Source organism: Gobio gobio (genome assembly GCF_949357685.1).
Source record: "Gobio gobio genome assembly, chromosome: 8".
Taxonomy (NCBI): Eukaryota; Metazoa; Chordata; class Actinopteri; order Cypriniformes; family Gobionidae; genus Gobio; species Gobio gobio.
In genome coordinates, this window is record NC_137114.1 from 45,769,902 (window position 1) to 45,787,932 (window position 18,031).

The 18,031-nt window shown below is 39.9% G+C and overlaps 1 protein-coding gene across 1 annotated transcript in view; it reads left to right on the forward strand.

Annotated features, from left to right (window-relative positions):
* acsl3a (acyl-CoA synthetase long chain family member 3a) overlaps positions 1 to 18,031 on the forward strand; it is a 68,402-nt gene that overhangs the window by 28,915 nt on the left and 21,456 nt on the right. Inside the window, exons 3-6 of the mRNA XM_079822665.1 lie at positions 5,955 to 6,132; positions 14,490 to 14,599; positions 14,940 to 15,078; positions 17,828 to 17,978. Coding sequence (XP_079678791.1) covers positions 5,955 to 6,132; positions 14,490 to 14,599; positions 14,940 to 15,078; positions 17,828 to 17,978 — 578 coding nt within the window. The remainder of the gene's footprint in view (positions 1 to 5,954; positions 6,133 to 14,489; positions 14,600 to 14,939; positions 15,079 to 17,827; positions 17,979 to 18,031) is intronic.

Sequence of the window (18,031 nt, forward strand, 5' to 3'; positions counted from 1 at the left end):
TCAGCTGGCATCCCCAGGACGTCGCACCAGTGCCGCAAGCGCTACAATGACATCAGAAGACGGGGAAAGTCCAAGCTTGCCTGCATCAATCGGGCACGCCGTGTAACGGGAGGTGGATCTGCCTCTACTCAGGACCTGACGCCAGCAGAGGACATCGCTGCGTCCACCCTTACCGATTTTTTTTCCTGGTTCTTGACGGACAGACCAATTTGTTAGATGTCCTTATATACATATATGTCTTGCCAGAAGTTGCCACTATTGGGCAAACAGGTCTCCTTAATTATTAGACTACAATTAGCCTGAATAATTTGTAAGCTAGATTTATGCCTATTTTTTTCACATCTTCGTGGCACACCACAATGATTTCCGTCATCTCATGTGTTAATATTTTTTAGTGTAACAATTTATGATTTGCAAAAATAACTTGCATCTGTGTAGATTACATGAGCAAAGTGTATGCGCGTTGTGCACGCTATACATTATGGTCAAGCATGCGCCCCTTAAAATAGCATAATGAACAACGCGCAACGCGCCACTGACTTTAGACTAGGTTTTTTCTGGTCAGTGGCGCAATTGTTTAATGGAACAGCAAAATAGCACCAGGGATTGTTTGCGCCGGAACACGCCTCCTTTTTTGCGCTGAACCGCCCAGGGAGCGCAAGTGCATTCACTAGTTTAGCGACGTGCTTCTGTGGAGGGAAAAGCGCGCTTTGCGCAGGTGCAAAATAGGAATGACACATGCGTCGGTGTACAAAGTCAATTGCGCTGGGTGCAAGATAGGGCCCATAGTCTTATTCATTAAATCTTGTTTTCTTGATTTACCGCGAGTTCCATGTTTTACCGTGACTAATATGGATCTAGCTTACAGTGTGAACAAGTGTCTCATAGTAGATGCCGAGCGAACGCACAGAGTAGCATTATAACAACTCTCAACACACTCAAATAATGTATCTAATAGGATAAAACAGCGCTGCGTTACCACGCATATGAACGGAAGCGGTCGTTTGTGGCGTAATAAAAGATCCAAGTAAACAAAAATCTGCACACTGTTGATACTGCTCCCAAAGATTTATTAAAACATGCAACGTTTCAACCCAAAAGTTTGTTTACTTTGATTTATTCTTTATTGAATCTGGCACCTGTAAAAGTTTCATTGGATGTGCGCACAATTCTTCCTCTCTTCATAATAAAAGATCCGCAAAATCATTATGAAATAATTTCAAGGTATTGAATTAGACACGTATTTGCACACTGCCTAGTAATGGTACTTTTGGGTGGAAATTATAGTAAACTTACACTACTGGTCAAAAGTTTGAAATAATTGCTTTTTTTATATGTTTTTGAAAGAAGTCTCACCAAGGCTGCATTTATTTGATGAAAAATTATTACAATTTAAAAATAACTGTTTTCTATGTGAATATATTTTAAAATGTAATTTATTCCTGTGATCAAAGCTGAATTTTCAGCATCATTACTGCAGTCTTCAGTGTCACATGAGAAATCATTTTAATATGATGATTTGATGCTCAATTATTATTATTATCAGTTATAATTGGGGCTCAATTATTAATAATGGTTCTTTTTGTTATCAATGTCGTTGTTTTTTTTCTTCTCAGAATTCTTTAATAAATAGAAGTTCAAGACAAAAACATTGTAAAGGTCTTCACTGTCACTTTTGATCAATTTAATGCATCCTTGCTGAATAATTTAATAATTGACACATTAAAATATATTCAAATAGAAAAGTTATTTTAAATTGTAATATTTCACAATAATAGAGTTTTTACTGTTTTTTTTTGGTCAAATAAATGCAGCCTTGATAAGAGCATAAGAGAATATTTAAAAATCTTAATGATCCTAAAGTTATGACTGGTAATGTGTATTTAAATACTGGACAAATGTTAGAAACATATATAAAAAAAATTGGGCTGATAAATGTGGTGATTTCTGAATTACAAGTTTTTGCAGTTTTGTTTTAATAGCTGGTCTGGGTGAACTAATAAGGGAGTTTTGTTTTGTGTTGCGTGGGAGTGTGTCAACATAATACATTAAACTCTGTTTTCAAAAGAACAGAGGAAATCTTGTTTTCCATGTCATGACCCCTTTAAATCAAACTGACCTGCAGCATGTGAGCGATCTCTGTTCTGCTGGTAATCCTATTGTCCAGCGCTGGAGCAGCTCATATAGCAATAATATTCTCCTGTGTTGCTGCTGTTACTCAACTAAAGCTGCCAAAACATGTGCTGCTGTTGTGCAAGATGAGAAGGTCTTGATTATGCATCCCGAACACCTGCTGGGTGTTTCTTTCTGCTTATTTGCTCTAACATCGTTTAAGAGAGCGCTCTGTTCGTACACTATTCTTGTGTGAATACTTCACAGCATCATTCAAAACACAAACCTGATTTTGTTGCATTTTATTTTTCTCCTGAAGGGACCATTTTCCATCCTCTTTAGAATTTATCAGGCTGCTTTTATATCTGTATCTTTAAGATTATTATTATTATTATGCAAATGACCGGATATTCTTTGAATGTAAAAATAATGAAAACGTCCTTGCAAAGTTTCTGAATACTGAACAGGCATTGATTATATAAATGTGGACATATGTACTGTAAACAGACCGGGGAGGGATTTTCCAAATTAGTTTGTCCTGCGCACACACAAAAAATCATGACAAATTTTACATTTAAATGCTTATAAATAGGCATCGGTAATATATAGCAGTACACATAAAAGTACAAAATAATTAATAATTGTACTGTGCTCAATAATAATAATATTTTGCTTTTGTAAAAGTTAAATATGTCTAGTACATGGTAATCTTGATCAAATCAGAAAACAGTTCAAACTCTTTTCAAAATAGCAAGACAAATATTTTTTTATTGAGCGACTTTACCCAGATCTTTAATTTTAAAGGTTAGGCAGAGGGTTTAAAATGTACAACTATAGATGCGTCCCAATTCGCACACAAACACTATTCTATGCTGTTTTGTAGTGTAAATAGTGTGAGTAGTGCGTTCACTAGGGTTATAATGCCAAATAAAAGATTTCCTCTATCATAAATCGATGAAGTTTTGCTTAAAAACTATTTAAAAAGCCCAAATTCCTCCACGTTTTGAAAAAAAGGGTCTTTGGAATTGTAGAAAATCTGGGTCACCACAGATAAAAATTGGAACAACCATATAACAAACGTTACTGCTTCTAAGTAGCACTTCCAGGGTTTCCGCGGGTCTTAAAAAGGTCCTAAAAAGTCTTAATTTTAAGGCCTTAAATTGTAGAAAGTCAAATTGTCTTAAATTGGAGCAGAAAGTCTTAAATACAATACCATGGCATTACATTAGGGCCCTATGATTTCCGTGATGCGCAAAATGGGTACAGAATCACAGGATCCATTCATAAAAATGGGATTTACTGTATAATGCTGAATGACCCGGAATGTCAACTTTTCCAGTGCAAATGTCTAAACATCCTTAAATCAAGATACATTTACTTGACATGCGAAATTAAGTGATCTTCATTTCTTTAATTGGTTCTTAATTTCTTTAATTGGTCTTAAAAGGTCAAAAATGTACCTTCACAAAACCTGCAGAAACTGAAGAAACTTTTTAGAGCTGTTGAGAACTCTTCACAATTTCACATCACCAAGGCCTTTAGATTAGACTGACCAAATATGGTGTTGTTCTGGCTAAATCTCAATGAGGAGTTAATCACCGTGTAAAACATGGCCTTTTTCACCACTTCTGACGCGTGTGCAAAGTTTCATGCGTTTTCGAGCACGTTTAGGCCCTCAAAAATGCGATTCATTTCGGAGAAGAAGAATAATAGGCTGAGCAATTCCAATAGGGTCCTCACACCATCGGTACTCTGGCCTTAATTAAATTCGGGCAGGGGTGGCGGTTGAACCAATCGTCAGCAGTGCCTTGCATCGCCCATAGACCTTAAAACAATCAGCGGATGGCGGGCGGGTGTGGCTTGGAAAACGGTTCAAAAAACGTTGGTATGGATGGCGGATGGATGATGAGTTTTGTGATGTAGTTGCGAATGAAATAATAGCCTATCCGCGCATCTCTACTCTAGAGCAAACGTGTGTGTGTGTGTGTGTACGTGTGTATGTATGTATATGTCCACGGTTCAATACATACCTCGGTTTTTAACCACGGTTTTAGATTCGGTTCAGTTCTGATGGCTTGTCACATCAGTTTTTTGCTATTCTATTCTTAGGCGACAGGAACAGCAAGAGGTTAAGGAGAAAAAAGACTATTTTTTATTGCAATACTCTTTCGTTATTTTACTTAAAATAATTGAAAAACCTACTTAAACTTAAAACTTTACTTTAAAAAAACCCTTGTACACATTCCTAGTGTATTGTATAATATAAAATAAATGTATATAAAGAGCTGTACAGCAGCATTTAAGTATGAAAATGAATGAATAAATGTAAAAATAAAACACTACATAGACTTCACTATAAAATATACATTGATTCTTATTAAAGCTACTGTATTATTTCAGTCAAGAGCAGTGAGGGATTTTCTCTTTGTCTTTTGTTGTTGTATTAACATTAAAGGGATATTTCACTCAAAACTGAAAATTCTGTCATCGAGAAATGAATACAGGTTTGGAACAACATTAGAGTGAGTAAATAATGACAATTTTAGAGGTGAACTGTACCTTTAAGGACAGCGTGTTCACTTCTGTGCTGCTGTCAATTTAAGACCTGCGTGCATCTAATATACAGACACACACGATTTTACATTCACTTAGACATAACCGACTGTGTTTATGTTAACCTTGTGTGTATTTGACAGTATTAGCGCAGTAAGACGACTACATAGTCCAGTAATCGCGTGTTTGACAGGCGTTTAGTGCGCGCACTCGGAAAAGCGCATGTTAAAACCATGCATAAGCACGCAAATGAAAAGTTTAACCGGCAGAACTTTAAAACGCATGCAAATAATGCATTTTCGTGATTGTGTATAACTACAGTGTGAGTATAACTCTACCACTAACTTGGTGATGTGGAATGTATGTTGTGTTGTTCAGTATTGGGATGGAGGCAAATTATAAAATTTGTAGAAAAATAATTAATTAAATGCAAAACCGAAAAAAACGCAATTCACAAACGCGTATTAAACCGTGAATGCCGTACCGAACGGTTCAATATTATATTGAGTATTGTGGCATCCCTAAAAAAAAAATATATATATATATATATATGCTCACAATCACACTCACACACACACACACACACAAACCAAAAATGATTCCGACACCAGATATATTTTTTTTACTAGTGTGTGCAGGACACTATAGTTAATTTATGTGAGTGAGGATAGCAGTAAAATAAAGTAAACTGTGACATATTACACCCAAAATTCTTCATACAGTGACTATACCAGTAATAATGATAAATTGGGACCAAAATTATTCAGACACTTTGACCTGACCATGTTTTGTTTGAGTGTGTTTTTTTTATTTTTTTTATTTTTATTGCTAATGCGACCTTTGACACCACAGACTGAACAAAATGAAGCATTGTTTGGTAATTGGTTGACCTAAATTGGTGTCATCTACTTAAATTTAACAGTTGACAACGCAACTTGATACTGTGATATTTGTTTCAGTAGCAATATATAATATCGCACAAGATACGTGCTACTACCTTACAGAAGAACAAGGCTATCTGGACACAAGATTTGGGACACAAGTGATGATATGACTTTAAAAAACCTTGGCTAACATTGTAAGTGAAATGAACAAAATGCTTCAGAAATGTTGAATATGATCCCTATGAATTCTCTAATGAACCAATAGGAGGAGCTGTTGATCTGTAAAATGGTAAAGTCTCAGACTATGGCACGGGAGAAAAGTTGAAGGGCTGAACAGGTGACCAGTGCACTCATCTCCTTGAGGAGCAGCTCCACAGGAAATAAAGCCTTTCTGTTTCTCTGCAGGTGATTTTGGGAGAGTATCGCTGGATGTCGTATGATCGGGTGTATAAAGAAGTGAGAGCGTTCGGGAGCGGTTTGGCTGCTCTGGGACAGAAACCTCTGAAAAACATTGCCATCATCTGCGAGACCAGAGCGGAGTGGATCATAGCGGCGCAAGCCTGCTTCATGTACAACTTCCCATGTGAGTCACACAAACACGACAACACCAAGAGCATCTCGGCTTCAGCAAAGCCTCATCAAGAACCGGCTTTTGGCTGTTTAGGTTTCTTGAGTTGGTTTATGGTTCTTTGAGGATTAAAATGCTCTGTGAAGAATCAGCTCATAGATTGTGCAAGAAAATTAGATAAACATATGCAAATCTCACCCCGCACATTTATGCAAGTCTACAGCCAGATTTGTTTCATATTTGTGTGTTTATGACACACATGGGGCTAATACAGAGGTTTGTGTGTGTGTGTGTGTGTTTTGTATGGAGGTCAGATTGTCCTCATTGCACTGCTGTTATATAAACCCGCCGTCCTCCCCACCTCCTCCTCCTCCTCCTCCTCTCTCTCTCTCTCTCTCTCTCTCTCTCTCTTCCTTGCCTTTTTTTCCTCTAAAGTGTCTGATGGCGACATGATTTTTCTCAGCTCTGGGGCCATTCCTAAACACACACTCAAATACAACACAACACACACACACACACACACACACACACACACACACACACACACACACACACACACACACACAACACTCATACACACACACTCAAATACAACTCTCTCTCTCACACACACACACACACAACACACACACTCAAATACAACTCACACACGCTCTTATACATACACACAAACACGCTCACTCACACACACACACTCAAACACTCCCTCACACTCCCTCCCACACGCTGAAACACACTCACACGCTCAAACACACACAGTCATACTCAAACACACTCATACACACACACACACACACACAGACACACACACACACACACACAGACACGCACATACTCACACACACACACACACACTCAAACACACTCCCTCACACACGCTCAAACACACTCACACGCTCAAACACACACAGTCATACTCAAACACACTCATACACACACACACACACACACACACACACATACTCACACACACACACACACACACTCAAACACACTCCCTCACACACGCTCAAACACACTCACACGCTCAAACACACAGTCATACTCAAACACACTCATACACACACACGCATACACTGACACGCACATACTCACACACACACACTCAAACACACTCCCTCACACACGCTCAAACACACTCACACTCTCAAACACACAGTCATACTCAAACACACTTACACACATACACTGACACGCACACACATACACTGACACGCACATACTCACACACACACACACTCAAACACACTCCCTCACACACGCTCAAACACACTCACACGCTCAAACACACAGTCATACTCAAACACACTTACACACATACACTGACACGCACATACTCACACACACACACTCAAACACTCCCTCACACTCCCTCACACACGCTCAAACACACACAGTCATACTCAAACACACTCATACACACACACACACACACACACTCCCTCACACGCTCAAACGCTCACACACACACACGCACACACAGACGCACACACATAGACTCAAACACTCACATACAATCAAACACACACACTCACACACACTCATACACACACAAACACACACACACACTCATACACACACACACACACAAACACACTCCCTCACACACGCTCAAACACACTCACACGCTCAAACACACAGTCATACTCAAACACACTAATATACACACACTCCTACTCAAACACTGACACACACACCCCCTCATGTCTGTCACATAATATATTCACACACACACACACACACACACACACACACACACACACACACACACACACACACACACACACACACACACAGACAGACTTCTGTGTCTCTTTGGCTGACTTCTGCACCCTGATGTTCCTGTCAACATCAGATGCTCACGTACTTGTTGTCATCCGGCCTGTGTGTGTGTGTGTGTGTGTGTGTAGCTGTGTTTTCATGTTGCAAACTTGCATTTTTTCACATGTTTATGTCAGATAATTGTGTGTGTGTGTGTGTGTGTGTGTGTGTGTGTGTGTGTGTGTGTGTGTGTGTGTGTGTGTGTGTGTGTGTGTGTGTGTGTGTGTGTGTGTGTGCGCGCGCTCTTACACATTTAAGCTTATTAGCATGTGTGTGTGTGTGTGTGTGTGTGTTTATGTTTCCGTGGTGATCTCTTCTCTGTTTGTGTCTCACGGCTGAAGTGTCGCGCCCTCAGGCAGTGACGCAGTCTGATGATGTCACAGAACGCAGCTCCTGTCCTCAGTGTGCTTTTGTCAGTGTGTGTGTGTGTGTGTGTGTGTGTGTTTGTCTGTGTGTGAGCTCAAAAGTAAAGGCACATTGATTGTTTCATGTATGTTTGTCATATGCAAGAATCTCTATGAATATTTATTATTGTGTGCATGATTATCTTTGTTTACTGTGTGTGTTTGTGCATGTGTGTGCTGGCTTGTGCTTGTTTGCCCTCATCCTGAACTTTTCACAGCCATGCTGCTGCTGCTACTGATAACTGACACAGTTACACAACTGCATGCTCAGACATAAGGGGAAAATTAAGCTGTGCATTTTTACATTATATACACACCGATCGGGCATAACATTATGATTCCTAATACTGTGTTGGTCCCCCTTTTGCTGCCAAAACAGCCCTGACCCGTCGAGGCATGGACTCCACTAGACCCCTGAAGGTGTGCTGTGGTATCTGTCACCAAAATGTTAGCAGCAGATCCTTTAAGTCCTGTAAGTTGCAAGGTGGGGCCTCCATGGATCGGACTTGTTTGTTCAGCACATCCCACAGCATTATCTGCTGAAAGAGCCACAGCCACAGACACCAGGAATACCGTTTCCATGAAAGGCTGTACATGATCTGCAGCACTGCTTAGGTTGGTGGGACGTGTCAAAGTAACATCCACATGGATGGCAGGACCCAAGGTTTCCCAGCAGGACATTGCCCAAAGCATCTCTGCCTCCGCCGGCACGCCTTCTTCCCATAGTGCACCTGTGCCATGTGTTCCCCAGGTAAGAGACGCACACACACCCGGCCATCCACGTGATGTAAAAGAAAACATGATTCATCAGACCAGGCCTCCTTCTTCCATTGCTCCGTGGTCCAGTTCTGATGCTCTCGTGCCACTGTTGGCGCTTTCGGCGGTGGACAGGGGTCAGCATGGGCACCCTGACTGGACTGCGGCTGTGCCGCCCCATGCGCAACAAACTGTGATGCTCTTGTGTATTCTGACACCTTTCTATCAGAACCAGCATTAACTTCTTGAGCAATTTTCGCTCCCCACGTGCATCAATGAGCCTTGGCCGCCCATGACCCTGTGGCCGGTTCTCCACTGTTCCTTCCTTGGAGCACTTTTGATAGAGACTGACCACTGCAGACCGGGAACAGCCCACAAGAGCTGCAGTTTTGGAGATGCTCTGACCCAGTCGACTAGCCATCACAATTTAGCCCTTGTCAAACTCGCTCAAATCCTTACGCTTGTCCACTTGCCCCAAAAGCTGTATTTTTATGTTACTAATGTTAACTAATGTTAACAAATATGAATAAATGTATTGCTCATTGTTAGTTCTTGTTCGCTAATACATTAATGTTAACAAATGAGACCTTATTGTAGTGTTACCAATATTTCCTTGTGTTTTCCATTTAGATTAGATTAGATTCAACTTTATTGTCATTACACAAGTACAAGTACAAGGCAACGCAATGCAGTTTAGGTCTAACCAGAAGTGCAATAGCAGCAAGTGCAGGATATACAATGGATGCGTAAGTGCAGGACATGGATATGTACTGAATGTATAAATATGTATAAATAGAGAGACGTTATTACTATAAACAGAACTGAATTTACAGGTGAATATGTACAGTGAATAAATATACCGATGGCTATTACTATAAACAGAATTTACAGGTGAATATGTACTATGAATACAATATACAGATGGCTATTACTATAAACAGAATTTTACAGATAGAGGTATACAATAATATGTTAGGCTAATATGAGGAATAGCAGTGGATTAGGGTAGTGCAATAAATTATGGACAGAGCTATCCGGAAGAAAAAAAAAAGTGGAAAGTGCAGTGGAAAGTGGTTGCATATTACATTTAGAAGTACAGTGCAAAAATGCAAATGTAAACATTGGTACTATAAATACAGTCGGCAGTGCAAATGAGCATAATCCAGTTAAGATATGGCAGTGCAAGATGCATATGTAAACAGTTGTTACTGTGATAAACAGTCGGTAGTGCAAATAACAAAGTGAAGGAAGATGTGAGGTAGGAGAGTTCGCAGTTTATGAGGGAAGTGGATCAACGGGGGTTTGAGTTCAATAAAGAGACAGCTCTGGGGAAAAAACTGTTCTTTAGTCTGCTGGTCCTGGTCCGGTGGATCCTGAAACGCCTGCCGGAGGGCAGGAGAGAAAACAGTCTGTGGGCTGGGTGAGAGGAGTCCTTGAGGATGCTGCGAGCTCAATGCAGGCAGTGTTTCCCTTGGATGTGCTCGATGGCAGGCAGTGGAGTCCCTGTGATGCGCTGGGCAGTTTTCACCACCCGCTGCAGTGCCTTGCGCTCCGCAACAGAGCAGCTCCCATACCACACTGCCACACAGTTGGTCAGGATGCTTTCTATTGCGCAGCGATAGAAGTTCACCAGGATAGCCGAGGAGAGCTGATTCTTCCTCAGTGTCCTCAGGAAGAAGAGGCGCTGGTGAGCCTTCTTGACCAGGCTGGAGGTGTTGGTCGTCCACGACATGTCCGCCGAGATGTGGGTCCCCAGGAACTTGAAACTGGAGACACGTTCAACAGCCATTCCATTGATGTGGATGGTGTCGTGTGTGCCTCTTGACTCTTTCCTGAAGTCCACGATGAGCTCCTTCGTTTTGGTGGTGTTGAGGAGCAGGTTATTATCAGCGCACCATGTGGCCAGGTGCTGGATCTCTTCCCTGTAGGCAGTCTCATCGTTGTTGCTGATGAGACCAATCACCGTAGTGTCGTCCGCAAACTTGACGATAGAATTAGATCCATACACAGGCTTGCAGTCGGAGGTGAAGAGGGAGTTGAGAAACGGGCTTAGCACACAGCCCTGTGGTACACCAGTGTTGAGTGTGATGGATGTGGAGCAGGTGAATCCTGAACGAACATTCTGGGGTCTGTCAGTTAGGAAGTCCAAAATCCAGTTACACATTGAAGTGTTGATGCCCAGGTCTCCAAGTTTGGCTATTAAAGACACTTAGGTCACACACATAATGCTTGAATTGCATTGCATTAGATACATAATATCAAACCAAGTTATTTGATTTATTGATTTTAAAAAAAATAAAAAACAGTAGAAACGGTATATTGTGTAATATTACAATTTAAAATAAGTGTTTTATATTGTAATATATTGTTAAAATGTAACTCCTGTGATCAAAGCTGAATTTTCATCATTACTCCAGTCTTCAGTGTCACATGATCCTTCAGAAATCATTCTGATATGATGATTTGATGCTCAAGAAACATTTTATTATTATTATCAATGTTGAAAACGGTTGTGCTGCTTCATATTTTTGGAAAAAAACATGACACTTTTTTTGGGGTTCTTTGATGAATAGAAAGTTCAAAAGAACATCAATTATTTGGAATAGAATATTTTGTAACATTCATAATTTCTTTACTGTCTCTTTTGATCAATTTAATGTGTCCTTGTAATTTGACATTTATTTATAGAAAAAATGAAACCGCATTGGGCTCATCTCTCTCATTCGACAAGAATCCAAATATGCTTCCATATTTGCTATGAAACATTTGCTAAACTATTAGTAATTATGTAAACAAAGCTTTGTACTTTACTCGTGTTCCAATATCCAAGGAAAACGGCATCCTTCACAAAATGTGTTTAGTTGGATGCACGCTGATTTTTACAGCGGACTGTGTAATTTGCATATGCAAGAATCTCTATGAATATTATTGTGTGCATGATTATCTTTGTTTACTGTGTGTGTTTGTGCATGTGTGTGCTGGCTTGTGCTTGTTTGCCCTCATCCTGAACTTTTCACAGCCATGCTGCTGCTGCTACTGATAACTGACACAGTTACACAACTGCATGCTCAGACATAAGGGGAAAATTAAGCTGTGCATTTTTACATTATATACACACCGATCGGGCATAACATTATGATTCCTAATACTGTGTTGGTCCCCCTTTTGCTGCCAAAACAGCCCTGACCCGTCGAGGCATGGACTCCACTAGACCCCTGAAGGTGTGCTGTGGTATCTGTCACCAAGATGTTAGCAGCAGATCCTTTAAGTCCTGTAAGTTGCAAGGTGGGGCCTCCATGGATTGGACTTGTTTGTTCAGCACATCCCACAGATGCTCGATTGGATTGAGATCTGGGGAATTTGGAGGCCAAATCAACACCTCAAACTCATTGTTGTGCTCCTCAAACCATTCCTGAACCATTTTTGCTTTGTGGCGGCGCATTATCTACTGAAAGAGCCACAGCCACCAGGAATACCGTTTCCATGAAAGGCTGTACATGATCTGCAGCAATGCTTAGGTTGGTGGGACGTGTCAAAGTAACATCCACATGGATGGCAGGACCCAAGGTTTCCCAGCAGGACATTGCCCAAAGCATCTCTGCCTCCGCCGCCACGCCTTCTTCCCATAGTGCACCTGTGCCATGTGTTCCCCAGGTAAGAGACGCACACACACCCGGCCATCCACCTGATGTAAAAGAAAACGTGGTTCATCAGACCAGGCCTCCTTCTTCCATTGCTCCGTGGTCCAGTCCTGATCCTCACGTGCCACTGTTGGCTCTTTGGGCGGGGTCAGGGGTCAGCATGGGCACCCTGACTGGACTGCGGCTGTGCCGCCCCATACACAACAAACTGTGATGCTCTGTGTATTCTGACGCCTTTCTATCAGAACCAGCATTAACTTCTTGAGAAATTTTCGCTCCCCACGTGCATCAATGAGCCTTGGCCGCCCATGACCCTGTGGCCGGTTCTCCACTGTTCCTTCCTTGCAGCACTTTTGATAGAGACTGACCACTGCAGGCCGGGAACAGCCCACAAGAGCTGCAGTTTTGGAGATGCTCTGACCCAGTCGTCTAGCCATCACAATTTGGCCCTTGTCAAACTCGCTCAAATCCTTACGCTTGCCCACTTGCCCCAAAAGCTGTATTTTTATGAACTAATGTTAACAAATATGAATAAATGTATTGCTCATTGTTAGTTCTTGTTCGCTAATACATTAATGTTAACAAATGAGACCTTAATGTAGTGTTACCGATATTTCCTTGTGTTTTCCATTTAAAGACACTTAGGTCACACACATAATGCTTGAATTGCATTGCATTAGATACATAATATCAAACCAAGTTATTTGATTTATTGATTTAAAAAAAAAAAAAACAGTAGAAACGGTATATTGTGTAATATTACAATTTAAAATAAGTGTTTTATATTGTAATATATTGTTAAAATGTAACTCCTGTGATCAAAGCTGAATTTTCATCATTACTCCAGTCTTCAGTGTCACATGATCCTTCAGAAATCATTCTGATATGATGATTTGATGCTCAAGAAACATTTTATTATTATTATTATCAATGTTGAAAACGGTTGTGCTGCTTCATATTTTTGGAAAAAAACATGACACTTTTTTTTGGGGTTCTTTGATGAATAGAAAGTTCAAAAGAACATCAATTATTTGGAATAGAATATTTTGTAACATTCATAATTTCTTTACTGTCTCTTTTGATCAATTTAATGTGTCCTTGTAATTTGACATTTATTTATAGCAAAAATGAAACCGCATTGGGCTCATCTCTCTCATTCGACAAGAATCCAAATATGCTTCCATATTTGCTATGAAACATTTGCTAAACTATTAGTAATTATGTAAACAAAGCTTTGTACTTTACTCGTGTTCCAATATCCAAGGAAAACGGCATCCTTCACAAAATGTTTTTAGTTGGACACACGCTGATTTTTACAGCGGACCGTGTAATTTGAGCAGTGTTTGGTTGACTTCAGCTATTCATCAGCAAACTAAAATGCAATGTCAAGTTAACAACGCTAGAACTGATATGTTGTGTGTTCATGTGAGGCACTAATCTTAATGCTTGATGATCGACTAATGAGCTTTGGTTGTCAGTCAGGAAAATAATGGAAACTATCAAAATGCTCTCATTTCAATTCTCCGCCAGATTTGCGAAGTCCATCCTAACTCAAAAACTTGTGAACACAAGCTGAGACTTGATGTGAGATTTGATCGTAGCCACTGCTCACGTCCATATTGATAAATGACAAGTTTTGTGTGGAAACGGCCCAATGCACAGTTTTCTGTTGTACGTTTGTTTCATAAATGAGGCCCATTATGTCTATGGAAAGTCCCCATAAAACATGAAAACCTAATGTGTGTTACAGTGGTAACTCTTTACTCTACTCTGGGTGGTCCTGCTATTGCTCATGGACTCAATGAAGCTGAAGTTTCCCACATCATCACCAGCAAAGACCTTCTGGAAAACAAACTCAAGGTGATCTGACACTCTGGACTGTAGTTCCCGCACTCAAACACCTGACTATACAAAGTGTTTTATGTAGTGATCTAACTGGTTTTACTCAATCAAACATATTAATTAATGACTAAAAACATCGAATGTAACTGTATGTTGCTTGAAAAGGATAAAGTAGCTACAGCATCTTACCAGCAGGGGCAAACTAGCCAAACCTTGAGTATTATCCAACAATATCACAGCCTTCTTCACTCCCAGGATAAATTGTATCCCTCCTAGTGAATATTTTCTTCTGAAATATGTTAGAGTAGGCAGTTAAATGCATGCACTAATGTTTTTGTCTGTCTGTGTTTTGTCACAGAACATTTTGCTGGAGGTGCCGAGATTACGACATATCATCATCGTTGATGATAAGCTCAACAGCGGCTCTGAATACCCACGAGGCATCAGTGTCCACAGCATGGCGGCTGTGAAGAGACTTGGGGCCCATCCTGAGAATGGTACTAGTGTGTGTTTGTGTGTGTGTGTGAGGTCGCTTCAGGTCATGTGAATGAGAAATCCTCCATCTGTGTCAAATTAAGGCCAGGGTCGAGGGTGTCCCTGACTCTTTCTCCATTACCATTCTCTGTGAAGCCCTCAACAGCTGGTAGTAGTAGTCGTCGTCACACACTGGAGAGAGTGTGTGTGTGTGTGTGTGGGGTCATGTTTTCTCACACTGCCACAGACTTCACATGACATCGAGCTGATCTTCCTCCTTCGGCTCGGCATGACATTCGCTCTGTTCTGTGTCAGCGTGCTAATGCTAAATCACATTGGCCCCCTTAAAACACACACTCATGCACACAAATGTACACACTCGATTCCCATGTTCCACTTTTATGGTTCTAAAATCTTGGAACGGCTCAAATGGCACTCATTTTCAAAGCTAAAACGTTCTGTTCTGCTGCTGACATCTCACCCCCACTTCCTGTTCTTATCTTATTTCATTCATTCACACGTACGACAATATTTTTACTTGCATAGTCTTTATCAATGTATTTCAAACAACTATAAATTACAGTTTACAACACATCCTCCCTTCATATGCTGTGCTATGGGTTTTCCACCAAATAATAGCATAATTTGTCTCTAAACCAGTGTTGTTTTTAACTAAAATTCTTAGAAATCATTTTGGTAATCGATTAATTGAAATAAAGCTAGAATAAAATATCAATATTTGATGAAAAACTTAAAATTGACAAACTTAAACTTAAAAAAAAATTGTTGCCATGGCAGATAATAGTTTAAGTAAAAAAAGAAGGCTAAATTGAAATATAAAGATGATAAAAATCCCATAAAAATATTACTAAAACAAAAACTGAAATGCAAAAATAAAAGCTTATTCAAAATATGATTAAATACTACAATAGTATATGAATAATACTAAAATAACCTTGTTCCAAAACCGTATGATGTTCTTCCGTTGAACACAAGATGTTTTGGGTAATATTATTGCTACTGTGCAGTAAAAAAGCACATAAAAGTATTATTAAAGTAGTCTATACAACTAACTAGTCTATACTAACCCTACCCTAACCCCAACAGGCACTATATATATACGATGTCATGATGTGGCATATTCATATATACCCAAGAACCTTTTATACGATTAATCTTCGATTATCTATCTTAGACTTAACTATCCCTTTAAGAATACATTCTGTTTAAATGTTATTATAGCAAAATATGATTTTTAAACGCTGGCATAGCATGGCATTAAAAAACAAACTAATTCCTTTAAGAAAAACATCACTGTAGTTTCATTAAAAACTGTCCTTGAAAATTCATAGAAAATAAATAATATCTTAAATGTCATGGAAATTGCTGCAGTGAATATACATGTTTTTTGTTATATCTAAAATATTGAATTGTCTTGAACTCTCTATAAAATGAACTTTAAAGTCATATAAATGAATGGGTTGATGGGTGTGGAAACGGTATTAATATATTGAAATGGAATAAATCCTGAATAAAACACTGAATTTACATTGCTGTACATTTTTAGAAGGTGAACTAAGGAATAAAGCTCTGTGATGTCACAGTTGACCTATCGGTAAGCCCCGCCCCCCTTAGTTACTGTTGCTAACTCGGACAAACAAACGGAGATGCTATATCTTACAAGGACAGTTGTCAGTGGGAAAACCTTATCCCAAGATGTTTTTGGACACAGAATGTAGCGTATATCCCGTCCGAATGATGGCCAAACTTTACTGATGGTTTATCAAGTTTATTATGTCCTTTTTCACTCCAAAAAATCATCGTAAGAGCTGAACAAACAAAGCATAAGAAGTGCGCATTAACGTCTCATTCACAAACTCTCTCTCTCCGTGGAATTACCATTAACATACACAGCAAATTACACAGATATAACTAACAGTAAACAAACATATACACAGAGCTTATGACTTTTCGAGGGTGCAGTTAATAACTGGTCAACTTTGTATCTGCAAAACAACTCAGATAAACTGCTAGTACAAGCTCTCCCTTTCACTATAATTCCCATCAAAATAGGAGTCCTCCTTAGTAGGACAGATAATGTAGACCTTAAACATATCTAAAATTAAATTAATTTACATATAACCAGTTTAATATGGAGAGGCACTGAAATGTAGACCTTGGTGTTTTTGACCTACAGTGTTACCACATGACGTGAGAACAGTTAGTTATTACAGTTGTATGTTAGCAGGGACTTTAATCGTAACTTAACGAGAGTATGACAAACAGAAAATCCTCTCAGGATCCCTGGAGTCAGTGTTACAGTACCTCAGGCACGACATTTTAGCATTTTTGTAGCATAAACACCATCAAATCGATGAGAGCTTCGGATTTTCCAATGTTTCTCTATGGCGCTGAAGCCTAAAGATGTCCGAGTTCCGGTCCCAGCGCAACTGATACTCAACTGCTATTGGCTCATCTGCGTTCGAGGGGAGGGGCTTACCGATAGATCAATTAAACACTCATGAGTGCGAAGGTCTCGTCTGTGATTTTACAGCACAATAATGAGACGCAAGCTCTACTCTATGATGTCACAACAAATAAGCATTGAGGAGATCAAAGGCCTGTTCTGTCACAGTAAAGCATTCTAAACCCAGATACAATGCATTCTAATTGGAATGCTAGAGATTAATAGAATAATCCCTTTATATATATATATACAGAATATAATTAGCCATTTGTAATAACTTCCCTCTACTTCTCATCTCTCCACAGCGCCGAGGCAGAGACAGCCTCCGTGTGCCTCTGATGTGGCCGTGATCATGTACACCAGCGGCTCCACTGGAGTGCCAAAAGGAGTCATGATCTCTCACAATAACATTATTGCCGCAATCACTGGCATGGCCGAGAGGATTCCCAACCTCGGGTATGGAAACACATCCACACACACACTATATTGCCAAATGTTTTGGGACGCCT